Source organism: Lutjanus erythropterus, chromosome 15 (assembly GCF_056507025.1).
Source record: "Lutjanus erythropterus isolate fLutEry1 chromosome 15, fLutEry1.hap2, whole genome shotgun sequence".
NCBI lineage: Eukaryota > Metazoa > Chordata > Actinopteri > Lutjaniformes > Lutjanidae > Lutjanus > Lutjanus erythropterus.
Window position 1 is genome coordinate 6,456,771 of NC_139331.1, and position 19,631 is coordinate 6,476,401.

The 19,631-nt window shown below is 37.3% G+C and overlaps 1 protein-coding gene across 4 annotated transcripts in view; it reads right to left on the reverse strand.

The window, feature by feature from the left end:
- Window positions 1–19,631, reverse strand: part of cnih3 (cornichon family AMPA receptor auxiliary protein 3) — a 123,876-nt gene that overhangs the window by 2,296 nt on the left and 101,949 nt on the right. Inside the window, exons 5-7 of one of the 4 annotated variants that reach the window (XR_014771941.1) lie at window positions 13,168–13,314; window positions 12,483–12,538; window positions 9,172–9,224 (exon numbers count right to left, since the gene is read on the reverse strand). Coding sequence is in view for 3 of the 4 variants with exons in the window: in XM_084737880.1 (XP_084594006.1) it covers window positions 12,511–12,538; window positions 13,168–13,314 (175 nt within the window). In the remaining variant the exon portion in view is untranslated. The remainder of the gene's footprint in view (window positions 1–9,171; window positions 9,225–12,482; window positions 12,539–13,167; window positions 13,315–19,631) is intronic. The other 3 variants (XM_084737882.1, XM_084737880.1, XM_084737881.1) reach the window with 3 other exon arrangements.

A 19,631-nucleotide genomic window follows, 5' to 3' on the forward strand; every position in this document is an offset into this window, starting at 1 on the left:
TCAAAAAACTGTATCGTAATATTGTGACTTTTTAATTAAGATATTTTATATAGTGATGTGTTCTTTACACTATAATTACAGTTAGGGTTATTCCAATAAATCACCTTGCTTACAGTATTGAAATACATCACTATATACTGAATTATAAACCCTGTATCGTGATATGTATCGCCAAATTCTTGCCAACACACAGCCCTAGTCGGAGTATTAAAAAAAATGGTAATATAAGTTGTGAAGCAAGTTTTTAATTCTCAAAGTAAAACAGTTTCTAGATCAAAATAAAACACTGGTTCCAAAGTGTATGTTTTGGAGAACATGATCAATGTGAGGTTTAAAATTAAGTTAAGCCAGACACCTAAGTATTGTATTCGATCAACTCTATGCAGACATGTACCATTATTACGTGTCATTATTTGATTATTAGATTTTGGTTTAAAGTTCTGTCTTGTACAAAAGAGCAGTGTAAGCTTTTGAATTATTGAGTATAATTTTATTAGAAAGGCAGAGACAGTTTTTAAGACTCATAAGTCAAACTGAAGGGCCGTTTGGATTTGAAGTAAATGAGAATTAGATGTATAAATGACAGTATCATCTGCATATAGTTGAACAAAAGCCTGAATGAAAATAGACACACAAAGTGGACTATTTCCACTCATTTCCACTTCAATTTATCAGTAAAACGATTCTGACATTACAATATATTTTCACATGTAGAAATTACAATTTTACTAGTCAAAACTGATTAACAGATATCTTTAATCTAACTACAGATATCAGTAGTAAGAATAATGACTCACGTTTATGAATGCATTTCCATGTTGAAAACAAATTTTGACTGGTGGAAACTCAATTTCCACTAGTCAAATACTATCAAATGCATTTCTGATATATCAACCAACTAATTTGGATATGTCACCCTACTTGCCATATTCATTTCAGATATGAACACTAAAGATTTATACAACATTCTGACTAAATTCTTTTTCTTACATCTAAAATTAATTGTGACTATGTTTAAAAAGAATTGTAGACATCTCAGATATAATGCTTTTGCTGGTACAAATTTTGAGAGCAGGGCTTGAAATTATTTCTATACTGTTACATTATACTTTTACTTCCTTAAATAAAAGATCTGAATACTCCTTCCTCCCTCAACCTTAACAATGTGTTGTTTTCAGTCTGAGCATACTATTACATCTTAATAGAGAAGTAACCTATAGGCTCCTGCAGCTTATTTTACTGAGCAAACCTGACCTCAACCTGCTTTTTAAAGTTTTTTGTGAGGGCAGAGAGCTTTCTAAAGTTGAGAAAAAAATCATCATTTCTCCCAACCAGTCAATGAAAGGAGATACCAAAGTTTGTGTTTCTCACAACTATTAAGATAAAAAAAAGAAAAACATAGAAAATTATTGTAATAAGTGAGTATTGTTAAGTAATACAGCGTCTGTAGCAAGCAGTGGGAGTAAGATATAAATCAGAGGAACACAGAAGCTAAAATGAACAGCTTATTTTACTCAGATAAAATCTTCCACAATGCTTTGTTGTGCAATAAAAGAGTACGTGTGAACACAGCCATGAATCTAGAGCCAGATTAGATTGCATGTTTGATGATTGCAAGTCCATGGAAATACACTCGTGTACATTTAAGGTGCCAAGTGAGGCAAAGCCTGCTCGTGATGAAAACGTTTCATCATGATGTTTGGAAATGTCTACGATCCCAGTCCTCTCACTATCTGCGGGTGGAGGAACGCTCCAGATAACGAAATCACACTCGGTTGGAATTCCACACCTTTACAAACCTGTTCTCACCCACCAATGTGTTGAATACACCAGCTTGGCCAGTGCCCCTATGCTTCAAAGCATGACGCTGTAGGCAGCTCTCTAACATTATAAGAAAGAAAGTCTGCGCATGGAGTAGAGGTGGATGGTTGTGTCAAACGCAGCACTTTCACTTAGGAGACTGGAGTTTGTGTCCTGTGTGAAACCAATAGTCTGCATTGACTTATTTTTAACTTATGTAATGTAGGCCCTATGTATGTGACAAACACAAGTTAAGTAATGTATGAAAGCTACATAATATACACAGTTTGTGTCCTATATGAAACTAATACTCTACATTGAATTATTTTTAACTTACAAAACCTATGTATGTCTTTTTAACTTGCGTAATGTAGGTCATATGTAAGTTACAAAACATGCATAAGTTCAGTAATGTGCGAAAGCTATGTATTGTACAGGGTTTGTGTCCTGTGTGAAACCTATAGTCAGCTTGGACTTCTTTTGAACGTATCTAACATAGGGTTTGTGTATGTAACTTACATAAGTGAAGTAATGTACAAAAGCTACATAAATGTATCAGGTTTGTGTCCTGTGTGAAAACAAAAGTCAGCATTGACTGCTTTTTAACTTCCAAAACCTATGTACGTCAGGTAATGTATGAAAGCTACATATTATACTTAAGCTGTGTGCACCAGAACTTTAACCCAGGATGCCACGGTCCCGTGTGAAACCCATAATCAACTTTGATTTCTTTTTAAACTTATGCGATGTACATAAGTTGCGAATGTAAGGACTTTCACACAGGAGACAATGCTTTGTGTTGGTGTGAAACCAACCAAATGGTCAGCATTGACTTATTTTTTAAAACTTACATAACGTATAAAGTTACGTAGCTTGATGTAGTTAAACTCACTTAACGTACGTTATGTACGTGAACTTGTGTAGTTATTTTAACCCAAACGATGATCTTTTCCTAAAACTATCCAAGTAGTTTTGTCGCCTAAACCTAAAGAAGTAATTTTTCTGCCTTTATTTTGAAAATCTACTCAGACATTTTATATTTCTGTATGTGCAAAACTGAGTGGTACCAACACGTCATAGTCTGAAGCACAGGGCCACTGACCAAGCTGCTGTATTTGACAAGTTGAGAGTGAGAACGTGTTGCAGCCTTTACATTGTTGAACTAACATCACTGACAGTCAATGTGCCATATAAATCATTTTGAAAATAAAAATAATTTCAAGGCTTATTAATTTGTTAATTATGAATTTCCTGAAGATGTTTCAAGAATAGTAGAATAGCAAGTGCCTGACCTACAGCTGGTGCAAAAAATCCAAAATGGTCTGTACCCAGATTAAAATAGCTAAATAAAAATATATTTTAAAAAACATAATGAACATTGTGACAACCATTTTAAAAACAGAGCTGTTAATATAATTAACACATGAAATTGTAACAATAATGCGCTTTCACTGTTGCCAATAATGTGTTTCTACATTAAATGTCTTAGTTTTACATTTTTAGGTTTTTACCATGACCTAAAAGTGTAAAAACAACAATCCTTCCTGGCATGTTTGTGCTTTTTTTGTATCCAATTCTGAAAAGACTGCAGCTGTGGAAAAGTTGAATGCAAAAGAAAAAGCCAAAGCCGATGAGCATCATGTAATGCAATGAGCATGTGCAAAACAAGCTAGAAAACACACACAGCTGCAAAGTGACAAAGTGATTTCATCCAGAAAAAACAAAAAAAAAAAATTCACAGCTTTTTTTTTTTTTTTTTTTTTAACCAAAAACACATTGATGTGTGACGTTTACCTGAAATAAAACAAGAGATTAATAATTAAAGATTGAAGATGAAACAGCAACAGCTCAAATCACAGATTGGGGCTTCAACACTTGTCTCGCTGAGCTGTGACTTGACGAGAACAGATCAGCACCTCGCCGGCAGTAACTAATGCTTCCAAACGTTTGTATTCATCCCCGAGGCCTTTCGGCGCTCCTAACACCTCCGTTAATCTCTGCTGGTGAGAAGACTGCAAGTTCACTCTGTTGACTCATGAATATCCATGGACAGAGAGAGAATATGATGCAGAGGGAGGGAGACAGGAGAGGAAACGTGTGAGGGGAGAGACAGACAGATCAAGAGTGAAAGGCTGCTTCCTCCTCCTCAGAGACTTGACCTCCTCCCATTAAAACCTCAGAGAGCTGGCTCCATCATTAGTAGATTGACTTGTAGCTCTTTAAATTACATATCCTTCACGTTCACAGCCTAATTAGACATTAACTAAACATAATGTATGCTAAAATATGACTTGTTATATGAGATACTGCAGCAAAGAGGAGTACTGACACTCAGGGCTGTGTGATTATGGAAAAAATATCATGCTGTTTAACTTGCCAGGTTCATGATTATTTATCACATTATCTTGATTTAAGGGGAAAGAACACTTTTGCACATGATCTTATGTTCAGTGTCTCACTTTTAAAATTAGAAGTGGCATTTCATTTTTCTTTTAGGGTTGTTCCAATACCAGCCGCCGATACTGGAAGTCTATGCAGAAATTTGTGTATGTATGTGTATATTTATAATTAATGTATTGGTATTGGTTCAGTACTCTGTATCAGTCAATACACAAAACTCAGGTTACGTAATTGGCAGGCTATCGGAAAGGAAAAAAGGGGTACTGGAACATTTTTGATTAAAAAATTGTAATTGAAAAGGAAACGCTGCCCTCAACTAGAGATTTTCCTTGTTGACTAGTAGTTGTACTTCAACAAGTTGTCACGCATTCATATATCTATTTTATTTATTCATTTTATTGATTTAATTATTTACTTACATATTTTTGGGTACAAAGCATGATGCCTATTAAATGCTAATGGAAAAAGCAGTAATGATTCTGAGTGTGTCTGAACAAGGTCACTGAACATTTTGTTAATTTATTTCCCAAATATAATTTTTTTTTCCCTCCAACTAACAGATAACTTAAAACTTGGCCTACTAAGACTCCTCTCATTGACAGATGATTTAGTCAACTATATATTTTTTAACCCAACCATTACCTGAAATGTTTCTCAATAAGCTTTATTTTGAAAATATTTTATAAAAAAAAAAAAAAAAAAAGAATAAATAAATAAATCCATAAATAAGTCCTGCTGATCTGATTGCAGAATGACAATGACAGTGGATAAAATATTAGTTTGAAAAAAAAAAAAAGGAAAATTTGTATCCATAGAGGAATCTACAGCTAAAATTTTTGGGACTATTTCATTTCTGTGTCCAATCAGATTGGATGCTGTTCCGAAGTGATGGCAACCATTACAACTGGAATTGTATTATAAATATGCCCAAATCTGATTAAACCTCATTAACAGTGCAACAAATGTGAGGTGAAGTAGTCCTCAACACATGTTCTTCACATGGCACCTCATTACACAGGAACATCGTGTGTCAGTGAGGTAACATCCAATTATTGCCACCAATTATTGTAGCTCTAATTAGAGCGCAGTGCAGCATGTGTGAGGTGAAGCACAAAGGGAGACAAATCCACTTCCCCTCACCTGTTAGGAGTGTTATTCTTTTCTTTCATGGAGCAGTTTTTAATTGTCACAGAAAATCAACAAAGCTGTATCCAAACATGCTAAATCTAAATGTTTGATTATCTTTAGGTAGTTTCCCCGTGTGAATAGGTGTTCTTTTTATTGGTCATTTTGCATGTGTTTACAGGGGTTATTGTCCTTTTGTAGTCCTTTTGAGTCTCTGTAGTTGTAGAGTCTCTTACTGATCATTTTAAGTCTCTTTGTAGTTGTTTTGAGTATCTAAGTGGTCATTTTGTGTCTCTTTGTAGTTGTTTTAAAGTATCTAAGTGGTCATTTTGTGTCTCTTTGTAGTTGTTTTGAGTATCTAAGTGGTCATTTTAAGTCTCTTTGTAGTTGTTTTGAACCTTTTGTCTAGTTTATTTCAATCTCTGTAGTTGTTTCTTTATGAATGTTTATAACTGTGGTCATGTTGACATTGTTGACATTCCTACTTGATCCAAATACTGGAGGTCCTGGAGTCCACTCCCAGTCATACAATGGTGTTAGACAATGTTTGAGTTTCAATTTGGTCTTTTTGCAAGTTTCTTGCCCTATTAATGATAATTAACTAGATCTGATATAATGTGCTGCTGGCGATGTTTGTTCTTTTAATCATCCAGTGCAACAGGCGAAAAACATTACTTCATTAGAAGGCTAACATGAGTTTCTTGTGTTACTGAAATAATATTAGTTTTTAGTAGCCATTAACTCTTTTTCCAACCAACCTATAAATGCCAACAGCAGCACACATTTCAAATGCAATCCAGTCCAATGGCAAACACATGCACTTCAATGAACATTGAGATACAAGCGAGAAAAAGGAATGAACACATTTGCTTCTGCTTCACTGGAAAATGCATTGTGTTTCCCTGACCACATATTGGTCCACAGTGCAGTAGCTCTACCAGTGAAAAAATGGTAGTCCAATGTTATAAATACACATATTTTAAACATGTTTATGTTCCCTAAGTTGCACATTTAGATCATAATTTATAGTAAGGCCATCTCCTGCCTGTAAGAAACATTTCATATCAAGCTTTTAGTGTCAAAAGTCGCCTATTTCATGTTCCATTAACTTTCAGCATCTGTCTAGCTAATGAGCCGAGGCTACCTTTGTGTGTGCGTGTGTGTGTATATGTGTGTGCCAGCAAATATAAAGGCCAGATTTTCATGCTCAGGAAGATAGGAGGAACGACAAATACGATGAAAAGGCTAGACCTCTGAGAGAGCACGCAGGTAAGCAGCATACGACAGTATGCTAAGGGTCAGTGTTTTTAGACCACAGGGGTTAAAACCAAGCTGAGAAAAGACACGACAGCTATATATGCAGTATCTTGCAAGGGAAAAGTGTTATTTACTGGAGTGCATCACATCTCTCACAGCATCCCTGTGACAGAAACAAGTTCAGAAGGAGAAAGGGAAGAAAACACATATGAGGTTGGAGGGTAGAGGTCAAAGGCCACATTCTGAGGGGAACTGCATTCGTCAGACAGAGCTTCATTATCATCCCATGTCAGGGGAGCGACAGCTGAGGAGGGAGACAACACTGGCAAACCAGCAGGGAGATTCTCTTTCAGGCTTTCTATTATTGAAACAAAATATAACACCTTGTGCACTGGTTTCTTAATCTTGTTTTATTAGCTGTTGCTGTCAGGTGTGAACCTTGTTTGTCCAAAGCCATTACTTTTCAGAAAATTGTTTTTTCAAAATTATTATTTGGAGCGGGAAGATATCTGCCAGAAAGCCCTTCTCACTGTATTAACTCAAACCCTGACATTTTAGACATGGGAGAAGTTAGCCTTTCTGACAGAAATCTTGTTATTGTAACCCAAACCATTATGTTTTCCCTAAACCTAACAAAGAAGGGCTTTCTGGCAGAAAGCCTTGGAGGCTAACTTCTCCCCATGGTGATTCCCCACACCGCCCAAACCTAACCAAGAAGGGCTGTGTGGCAGAAAGCCTTAAAACCGAACTCCTCCCAGTGATGATCTTTCCCCCTAAACCTAACCTTTCCTAAACTATAATTCTTCCACTAAGCTTATCTAAGAAAGGCTTTATGGCTGAAATCTGTAAAGTCTGTTTTCTCCTCACAGCAATTTCTGCCCCTAAACCCACCCAAGAAGGGCCTTCTGCCAGAAAGCCTTGAAAGGTAACCTCTCCCAACATTTTTTTCTGTCTTAACCTAGCCAGTAAGGGCTTTGTGGCCCTTTCCAACTGTAACCCCTTCTAAACCTAACCAAGAAGGGATTTCTGGCAGAAAGCCTTGAATAGTAACTTCTCCCAATGGTGGTTTGTTCCAGCTTTCAAGCAGAAAACTTTCAAAGCTAACATCTCCTAATAGCACATTTTGTCCCCTACATCTAACCACAAATGACTTTATAGCAGAAAACCTTAAAGGATCATTTCTCCCAGCAGCAAATTTTTCTTCTACACATGACCAAGGACTTTCTGGCTAAGAGCACCCCGCCCAAACCTAACCAAGAATGGCTTTCTGGCAGAATAAAGTTTCCATCTGACAGCGACGTTATAATTATGTCTGGAGTAATTGGATTTATTTATCACAAAAATGTGTCAAGTAGGTGACACTGCATGAGAAATATTTAGCCAAGGTCTGCTTGATGCCCTCTGAGCCTTGGATGCCCTGCGCTTCTGCCCTCTCGCTGTGCCCAGGTGGACAAAATCAAGACTTATATAGTAATTCCACTGGATCATCTGCACCGGATAAGCTCCACTGAGCAACCAAAAAGGATTTTAAATCACCCGTCACCCAGGTGTGGAGGTGAGTGAGCGCTCAGGTGGAGCTGTGTGTTTGGCTGTGTGTCTGTGAGGGCATGCACAATTTCATTATGTGCATACATGTGTGTATGTTTGGGTGTGTGCGAGTAGTAAGATTTATTGTGAGGGTGTGAAGGATCTTGAGGTCACAGATGCAGGCGAGCAGTGCTGGAGTGTGTTTGGTCACGGGGAGCAGTGGAAAAGAAGGGTCGGTTTCATGGGGCAAGAAAATAGAAACAAGCTTCATGAAGCAGGTTTCAGACCGCTTCACTTCCAATTCAACCAGTTCTATTCACCCCCACCTACTGTGTATATCCACCAAAACAAAATCATCAATCATCAAATATCAGCTTTTTGCCTTTGCATATCATTGAAACGGCCCATACTGATCATAGGAGCCAAATTTAACAGAGAACTAGATGCATCACAAAGATCGGGCCCAATTTAACCTAAGATTAGTTCTAATCAGAGTTTAGCAAAACCAGGTTTAAAATGAGTAAATCCAGATTTAAAATTAAGCAGAGCTCTTGTATAATTAAAAGCTAATCTCAGTTTATCAAATCTGAGTTTATTGATGGAAACCAAAATTAAAATTTAATTAATTAAAGTTCAATCAATATGGTAATGCTTGCTAGCCCGAATTAAAATAAAAAAATATCAGTTCAAGTTCTGTCAAGACCAAGAAAACATGAGGCAATTTATTATACTTCACAGAGCTCCCCCTGGAGACACAAGGCAGTAGTACTCCTGAACACCTGCAAAATGATGGATTCATTTCAAAACCAACATTTAAAAAAAAAAGGAAATTTATACTGAAAGTATGAAAATCAGATGACTTAACCCAATTAACCAGCTAATGGCCAGCAAGCCTTTGTATAAATAAACCAATATTACTATATATGGTGGAAAAATCAAACCATGATTAATGTTTTTGAATGTCTTAAATTTTCAATTAAGAATTTCAAGAACAAGAAACCCCTCTTGAACTTGGTGGAATTGGAAGTGAATGGACCATCGCCCTGCTTTGTAGAGAGGTACCTCACTGCTGCTGCTGCTGCTGCTGCTGCTGCTGCAGATCAATCCAACATGAGCTAGAGCAGGACAGGATGGAGTGAGATGGAGAAGCAAGATGACATAAGTTCAAAATGAATGCTCAGTTTGCAACTACAGACACCGAGTGTCCACAACAGGCCCAAAACACACCAGCCAGGATGTGCTTTTACCACGTCTCACGCTAAAATAAAATAAACACTATAGCAATACAGTATCAGTGCTGAGGCCTACTAAATCATGCTGAAGGTACATGATGATGATTAGGCCCCAAATCTTAATATAAAGCTGCACCCGGCATGGGGCCCTCTGAAAGAGACAAGTTCATGATAGCAATATCAAGTCAAATCAATCATTTTTTAATATTTTTGTACATTAAACTTGAAACATGTACTTTATATTACTACCAAAAATTGTCCAAAAGTCTTTAAGTTATATTGTGTAAAGTACATGTTTTGTCATTAATGAACTAAAATATTCAAAACCACGAGTATGGTCTGTTAAATTCACTTATTTTAAAGTATTGCATTGATGGAAACAGCAACAGTCAAAAAAACAAAAAAAACGTCCTCAGATAACCCTTCCTAATCCTGCCCCTTTCTGTGGAACATGGGTCAGGGATCTATCTGTGGTCTGTGTGCCAAAACCCAACTATGTAGTTTTGAGATAGCCAAACTGAGACAGTTTAGAGTTTTTTTTTGTTTGCTAGCTAGTTAGCTTGCATTTTGCTAACTTAAGACAGGTCCCCCTTTTTGGGTATTTTAATCATCTTCAAAATTTGGTTTCCCTTTGGCCACAGACAAGCCTAATACACATAAGTGCAGGAAACAGGTTATTGGAGAACATCAAAAAGGGGCGGGACTTAGGATTTGAGAGGGGTTGAGGTTGAGGTGGTATCTGCCTTTTTCAAAAAATAATTTTTGCACTTATTTGAAGATGGAAACACACTTCCTCTTTGTGTTTTTAGAAAATAAGAAGCTGTTTCCACTGTCAAGGATATAGTTGACATGGAAGCCAAAAAAAGAAAAAAATAATAATGATCTGAATACCTCTGCACATTTTTCTCTCAAAGATGGCCAAGACGACAGGTTTTATTTCTTCTTCTCCTTCTTTGTGGTTCAGAGTCCATCGGCAAACAACCAGTTTTATTTCCAGCTCATGACCCCAACTTCCACTCGGTTTATTACAGTCGTGCGTAATGTAGCACGTACTGCCAACTTCTGGTGATACTTCCGAATCCATTGTTGGATAATTCACATTTTCTTGTTGCAACATTTTAAAAAATTTGCGACAAATTCTCTTGACAGTTAAATGGAAGCATATAGCAACAAGCTAATGACTTCATCTACTGACTCATGTAGGCAGTGGTATGAAAATGGATGAGATACGTATGAGCGTAAAGCATTAGTTTGTTTTCTTTGCTTTTTCCCCTAATTTCTACCACTGTACCATGCCAGGAGGGAGAACACTATACTCTCATTGTTGATACTCTTTGTGCTATCAGAGATATTTAAAAAAAAATAGTACAGCTGTCAGTGGAGAAGAAACATAGCTTGAGAAAACCGGTTTTATAAACCTGACAACTTTTGTTGCATCAGATAGAAAATCAGCCATTGAATTTGGGATGTGTGCTGTGTGTCCTGCTTTAAAAAAAAAACTCAGGACATAAAGCAACATGTTATATTTCAATCGATTTAAATTAAATTGCACCGAATTAGAAAAATGCATCCCCAATTCCCATTATCTTGAAAAATATGGATATAATGCCAGGTTAACATTGGAAATGTTACTTTTAGAAAAAAAACAAACAAATACACCAAGAAATAGTATCATGTGTTATAGAATAAGAACACTCTCATCACTGCTCATGATGTTGCTTTTCTACCTGTGTGGTATTGCTGTGATAAACATATTAACATGACTATTACAGGAACAAGGTACCTACTGACTAAAAAGACAAACAGCACATAATTACTCTGCAAGGATGGAACCTGAAAGCATGTGTTAAATGTTTAATCACAGCATTATCACACGCATACAAGAACAACTCCATGTTAAAGTTGCAATCCTTTTTGGGTTATAGGATAATATTTTAAAAAAAAACCCCTCTTCTGTGCTAATACTGGCATATTTGGCTGTTAGAAACACAACCATTCTCATTCCCAGGTTGTCAAATACCAACGTAATGTAACGTGACGTAACGTTGTCCGAAGTGTAGTAATAGTTTATCGGAGAGCACTTATGATGCGCACATGATTGGATGCGCATGCTACAAGTGGTCGTGTAACCACTGTTAAAAATTTACATACATCAGTCAGCTATAACTGACCATATGTTCAAAATATTAGATGAAAATGTTAATGAATACCTTCATCTGGATGGCAATATTATACTTTTGTGATAATTTGATATTTAAGCACTTAAAAAAAAGGATTATGTGGACTGTGAGTATTCTACTCCCTCACTTTAAACATAACAGGCAGAGCACTGTTATGGTGAGCTCTACAGCTCAGCACTACAAACATACACGTAACATAACGTGACATAACATAACTGAACATACAATCAAAATGTCTTTATGAATAGTCTCATCATGTTCAGAATATTTTGTTGTACTCAGTCCACATGAATGTGCTTTCTCACTGACCATGTGTCTGCAAAAAAAACCAAAAAAAAAAACTGAGTGCTCTGTCTGATCAGGGACGTTTTAGTGATAATTTGATATTTAAGTGCAAAAAAAAACATTCAGACTGCGAATATTCTACTTCCTCACTTCCAGAATAAAGAGGTGGGGCGTTGCTCCACTGAGCAACTTAACTTAATGTAGCATAGTGTAAAGTAAGGTAAGGTAGCATAATGTAACATATTTATTTTAATCCAAACAAAGTAAATTTTGTGCCTAAACCTGACCAAACTGCGACTGTTTCACGTTCTTTCATGTTCTGGCAGCATCTGTGAAGGGGTGCAACAAGTGTATGGGTGTCTAACAACCTGGGATGAGAACCGGTTTAAATCATCATGGAGCTCAGCCAGAAAAAATCTGTAATCTAATAACTGAATGGCTCCACAAAAATCTCAAACTGAGTTTAAAGCTAAATTCCATATAGCCGCAACAGTCCATCAAGGCACATTAACAGCAAACTTTGCCCTCATGAATACAGATCACGACCAAGAGAATTTATCGAACACTGTAGCGGCTAGACGGAAGACAGTTAGAGTCAAATTTTTGTATGATAAATGCTATTCTGCCTCAATTTGCTAACATAGAACACAAGGTCAAAAAAATATAAGGATTGTACCTTTAAGTGTTTCCATTGATAAGACCTATTAGAGGGATATGTCCAGGTTCCACACACTGCAGCACCCACATGACACATGGAACAAGAATCCGGAGTGATTAATAACAGCATTATTAGACATGGACAGGAACATACTGTGCATTAGTACGTAACAGCAAATCATTTTAGCAAAAACAGCAAGTTTTAATATCAAAAATGCCATAATTTATAGCATTATGTATTAAACACAGGCTAATGAACACTTCAACCAATTTTTATCCTTTGGCTGCCCACCTAAGCAAACTCGCAGTGCTTGTCAATGAAGTAAAGAATCAAATTCTCTCAACATCACATGCATTAGCAGTAGTGTGCCTAATAGTAAACCTAAGTAACCTGATAGATCTATGATACGTGACAGAATTTGCATGTGATTGCCAGAGAAATGGTTACTTTATTCAGTGATTTGCACTCACATTGCTCCATCGGAGCTGAGAAATCAAAGCAAGTTAAGAGCTGGAATCAAACCTATGATGTGAGTGTTTATTTTCACCATTTCCTTTCAAAAAATGCTCTATGTAATATTGTTTTAAAGTAGCCTCCGTTCACTTTCATTGTTTTATTTAAACTCTAGCTGTTGTAATCAGATTAATGTAATCTCTTTACATGTAATCCAATTAACTCCCCACGCCGCCTGTCAAGTGCTCACCAGTAGAGATAGTAGAAGAAGGAGAGGACAAAAAAGGACAGCTTGCACCAGGCCTCCTTCAGGCAGAACTTGAGCGTGTCGCCGTTCATCACGGATGCCGGGTCGTAGAGCAGCTCCTTAGTGTCCGTTGGGGAATGGAAGTACCTACCACAGAGGGCAAAGACCACATCGCGGGTAGTTGACCCGTTCCAGACCCCAGGGAAAGGGGGAAGGAAGGAGGGAAGGTAGGCAGAGAGGGGGAGATGACGGAAGGAAATGGGGAAGGAAATAGTATGGAAAAAGATGGCATGATGAGTTAAGGGGACACCATCATGCAGCAGACGTGGGTGAAATAGTAATTGAATATGTTTATGGAAATTGACTGTTTGCTAAACCCCTCCCCTAAACAATGATTAACCATAGTTTAGCTAACGTAACAAGGCATAGTCGGCCTGTCAAAGCTTTGGATTTCTCCACATTCTGAAACGTGGTGCTTAGCAAAACCAGTGTCTTTTTCTGCCCCAACATTAGTTTCAAATGTTAACATACTAATTTGCTGTAGTAACCTGGCATTATTTCCAAACGCAAGTGGCATATCATTAGCTAAGTATGCTATTTTGTATGACTACAATCTTTGTTAGAAGAATTTCTGTCCATGACCAGAAGATCCATTGTTTAGTATTCCCTCACTGCTTGAAAACTACTGTATAATGCTAGTATATTTAGTATATGCTAGTTTCCTGTTACGTTAGCAGCCTCCTCAAAGCTTTTTCTTTTGTTCGAGTGGAAGATACTAGCTCTGCCTTACTTATTTAAGAATGTTGCTGTACACTTAGCACCCAGTTAATCCAATATTAATTTTTTTCTCATAATTGGCCCACTTATTCACACTAACCAGCTACTCTGGACATAGTCTGACACACTGGATGCACATTACGGGTATAAGTCCTGCCATTGGTCGTGGTGCTGCTCCATCTGTGATTTCAAAGTCCCCATGAAACAAGAACGACCTACACGCTGACAATGGCAAATTAGCACCTGAGACGCAACTGGTATGAACGTAAACAGGCTAACAGCTGTAGTCATTTTATTTTGCAGCAGGGCCATTGCTGCATCCTAGGCTTAGCACCGCCCAAGAGGTTTGTGATTGGTTTAAAGAAATGCAAACAAGGAAAGGTGTTTTTTCCATTATAGCAGAATGTGTATATCTGGAGCCAGACATTTCCCCAGCGCTGAGCTATGTGGTCTGGCTATACGAGACTACCCTGGATACAAAAACAATGCTGAACCGTAGCCTTTACGCATACCATGATTAGGTCACATCGTGTCTACAACACAAATCTTTGGAGAATCTTTGGGGAAACTCGGTTTGACATTATTTTGTATGTCTGTCTGCAATGTTAAACTATTTGCTTTGGCAGAGGACGAAGTTAAGTCCAATATTTACGCTGCCACTGCTAGCTAGTTTTGTGAAGAAGTAGACCAAAGCAAACTACAGAAATTATTTCCACATCTTTAATGTGGATCATCACCTGGTGAAGAAAGCTGAGTTCTTTCTAGTGTGATGAAGCTTTAAGGCACATTGCACATATGGATACGGACAGAGCCTTTTGCGTGATTTGCTTGATTTCTGAAAGCTTACAAATATGGAAAAAATGGAGCAGTACCTCAGTTCAAGCACGACACAACCGCAGAATACGACTATGATGTTTTTAAAATTTGGAAGTATATGTTCATGGTCAGTTACAGAAAATAATTCTCCATCCACGTCGTGATGTATTTAATGGACACTCAGAGCATCGTCATCTACAGCACTGCCTCCACATTTGTTCTTTATCATAACCTTTTACTCTATGGCCATATTTGTTTTTCAGTAACTTTTGACTCTGAACGCCCTCTAGTGGGCATATTGCTCAACATCCATGCCAACGTAAAGAAAACAGAAGTATGCGGACAGGCACGGTTACATTGTATGAAAGACATATCTATTTTTGCAAATAAAGGGGCAATACATGAGCCTTTAGTCTCAGTATTTTAGCATGATATCGTGTGTAATAATCAAGTGCATATTTAAAACTGTTTTGATAGTGTTCTAGCAAGAGCTGATAAAATACGCTAGCGAAAACTGTGATTTTATCTGACAAAAATGAGGGTCATTAGCTAGAAATAAGGAAATCAATGTGCTACACTGACCACCTGTTATAAACTGCATGCTATGCTAAAGTGGAATGCTTGACAGGGTTAAATGAGGGGATAAGGGTTTAGCAAAGGATATGCCAATAATGAGCAATTTGTTTGACTTATCTTGTGGTGCAAAACGTAAAAGTTCCCAACAAGATAAACAAAGTATGATTAAATATTTGAATTGGTATTCAAATATATTTTCACCCAGGTCAGTTATGCGGTCCTGAAGGTATCAGGGCTGGGGTTTGTTCTAAGTTTCTAAATCCAGTCAGCTCAGTAGGCCACGGTTAGTGAATTACAGCTCCAACTGCTGTGCATAAAAATAAGCCAAACAATGATTTTCAATATGATTTTCCAATGAAACATTTTCTCCTGTTTCAAATTGCAAGCATTCATCACCTGCTGACTGATTTAAAAGCTGAAAAGAAAATCCACCCTATAATAGAATCTGCGTGTGTTATCGCTAGGCTTTTAGCATTATCAATATTTGCAAACACAAACAGCTCTCTCTCTCTCAAAGCTGTGTAAAATGAAGATGTGCAGTGTCACCAAAACACAAAACCTGGCGGTGATTAATAGCAGAGCGGGTTTGGGGAATTGCAAGGATGTTTCCCGGAGCTTTTACATCCCAGTGAGACTTATTTCGGCGCGGCTGTTAGAATCATGAAATAGAAAATATGTCATAGAGAAAATGAGCACTCGAGGAAAGTCACCATGAGAAAACACGCTGAGGGAATTCCAACCAACTGCTGCCTGTTGCTGCGAGAGAGGGCTGTTTATGTGCTCACACGCAATTGCCTCATTACGTTTTATAGGGGGAAATTTGCCTTTAATGGACCCCAGAGCTGATACAAATGAACAGGACTCTGTAACAATGGATAACTGTACAGTAATGTAAAAGACCAGTTGCATTAAGATGGTTGCTTTACTCCTGGAGAATTTCACTCATGTAAACATTCACATTATGCTTAGCAGGGTATGGTGGGTAATGAAGTGCAACCAGGATGCTGCCATCATTATGCATGTGGTCTGTTCAGTCATAACTCAAGCTAAAAGATGGTTTATGCATGTCCATACTGTATGTTAATTCATGTACATTGGCTGTGAAATGATTATACATTTGATTGTCATAAATTAATTACAATGTACATTCAACAGTTCACATTTGACTCATGCATGTATGAAATATTTAATAATGCAGTTGAAAATGCATCGTGATGTATTTTGACTGAGAGAAGGGTTTTGTAATGAGCCACTGAGTATATACATATAACTCCCATGTATTTCTACAAAAGATACATGCACAATGACTGATGATGAGGTAAACAAGGTTAGCTAATAGTTAACAACCTACTACATACATTTAGCTAATAAATATCATTAATAATAAAAAAGAACTATTGACACCAATTCGTTCCCATGAGCAAAGTCAACAGGCAAGAAGAAAACAATCATTTGACAAACAGTTTCTGCTTTATTGTACGTCACAGGCAAATAACAACGCGTTCTCACTCCCAAATCATCAACTGCAGCAGCCTGATAGGTGGCTCACTCTAGAAAAACTATGATGTTCCTGTCTAGCATCAGTTTTGCATGTGCGAGGCTCCGTGGTCAAGTTAGGGATAAATATGCAACGTCTGGTTACACCTTCAAAATTAGAAAGAAACACTTCGTCTTTGGTTGCAGTTTGGTTAGGTTTAGGCAACAAAACTACTTGGTTAGGTTTAGGAAAACATAATGGTTTGAGTTAATGTTAGTACAGTGAGACAAAGTTAGATGACTTTTGTAGGAAAAATAAACAATTTAGCTGATTTTAACATTCTGATTTCATTAAAATTCAACGACTCTGTTTAACTTCTTTAATCAGTTCTTTCCACAATTATTGTTAATGACTGATAATTAACTGTGAGGTGGGGCATGCATTTTTTTTTGGCCTCCGAAGGCGAGGGGAACAACAAATCATTGCAATTATTTATTACTGCGAATGTAGCGTAACACAACATAATGCAACACAGTGTAACACAATGTAGTGTAATTCAGTGTAATTTCAACGTGATGTAATGCAATACAACGCATTGCAACATATAGCAATGTTACTCAGTGTAACACAGCATCACGTAACGTAACATAATGTAACGCAACGTAACACGGCATAACGCAACGCGGTGTACTGTAACAGTGTAATATAACACAGCATAATGTAATGCAGTGTCACATAATGTAACACAACATAATGTAAAAATAGCGATGGTTTGTCAGTTGAAACATGGTGATGCAAACCTGATGTCAACCTTATGAACTAATGAAAACATACTTATGAGCATTATATTTAATGTCTTCCATATTCTGCCAATAACTCATAAATATTATACACTGGTGATTTAAGTCTATGAAATGGCAAACAGTTGTGAAAAATCTTCACAATCACAATAATATTATGTCACCAAATTTTGACCACAGATCAAACCTACAGAAATGATGCTAGAGGTGTGCCTACAAGGTCGTAGTTTGTAGCATGGGGCCACTGACCAAGCTGCCATATTTGACATGTTGGGAGTGAGAACGGACTGCAAAAATGCTCAATGTGGACAAATCTTCCAGAATATGTTTAACAAGACACAAACACACACATACACACGCATACAGAAAGATTTTGAAAAACATTCAGCTGGCAACCAAAACCATTTAAGAAACTGCATCACTACATGGCCAGCATATCTTGGAATTCCCCTCTACGCCCCCACATTCACATATTGTGAGAGCTTTTAGTCTGGCAAAAATACTTTTTTTTTTTTCCTAATAAACAAGGAAATGCCCCTATGAATGATCCAGCTACTTACATCATCCCAGACTTTATACAATGAATGTTTGTCTGCTGAGGCACGTACACAATGACATGCCTGTTTACAGCAGGCGTTTAAAGCGGGATGTTCCTTGTTAACCTGCCACTCCATCTCTCTGTCCACTGGTTTCAGAGACAGTCTAGTTAGTCTAATCTGCCTGACTCATTGATCCTTTACCCGACTGAGGTTTGTGCAAGTTTGAATCTATGGTCCCAGGATTGGCTCTAAAATAGCATGAGCTGTGCTTTGTGCTACAACTTGACCGCATTTTTAGTCTATATTTGCCAAATGTTGAAAGTTGCTGCCACTGTCGCTGGGTATCTTTGACCATGGAATCCTCAGACTATAACTATCACTGGATTACTTTGATACTAAAAACAACTTGGATCATTTTTAGGTAATTCTAGAGACACAAAGAGCATCCTTTCTATGATTTCTAAGCAGCATAAAATTTGACGCTAATCAACTTAAAATTTGAGCTCTAAATATCAAAAATGTCTGCATGGCTACATAGCACTAGGGGTAAAAGAGAGAGGGCCTTAGAGCACCACATGACCCCAAAAAATTATCTTGACCTAAGCTTGAGAGAGTCCTTAAAGGGATGGTGTTTGGTCAGGGATGATAAAACGTATTTTAGCCACATACAACAGGCCCACCCCCAAAAATAAATAAATAAAAATCAGTTCAAGTGTACGCTATATTTAGAATATTTTCACCACTTTACATTGCTGTCACACAGCCTCCTGTGATGTGAAGCAGCCATTTTATAAGCAAATTATGCAGCCCCTCCAGGACTTCTGGGAGATTGCTATGGCCTAAAATGCCTGATTTCATGGCAGCTTTTCTAAAAAGATGTGATGTATACTAGAATGCTATAAGGTGTTTTTCGCAATGAAGTTACAGGAGCACATGAAAATTGAAAAAAAAAAAAAAAAGTTTTGGTGAGAATAAAACGGCATTTTAGTTTGAGTCTTCCGGGTAACCTTACTTAAAAAACTAGAGATTACAAAAAGTCTAACAAAATCTGCTTTATCTGTAAATGAAGAAGTGCACCTGGGAGGTAGCCTACAAATAAGCAAAATCTTTTTGGAGCTCAAACTCAAGTGAGCAAAAAAATATATAATATATATACAAGTGTACAGAACTTGATAAATGGCAATGACAAACTGCATTCTTTTCAGTACCTGTGACAAGATAAAAAAAAGATTAAAATACGAAAAATACGAAAAAAATGAGTCGGTTCACTGAAACATACATGTATGATATTTGTGTGAGGGACTGCTGTGATTGGTGGAACTGCAGGAAGCTGTGATGATTGGTCAAATTAGCGAAAAAGTTGGGTTGATTGGAAAAAATTGCAAGGTCATGCAGAATTCATAGGGAATGGTTGAATTTTCATTCATTTTTCCTATCACAACTTCCTGGAAGGGCCGATTATTGCTCTCTCACACGCAACCA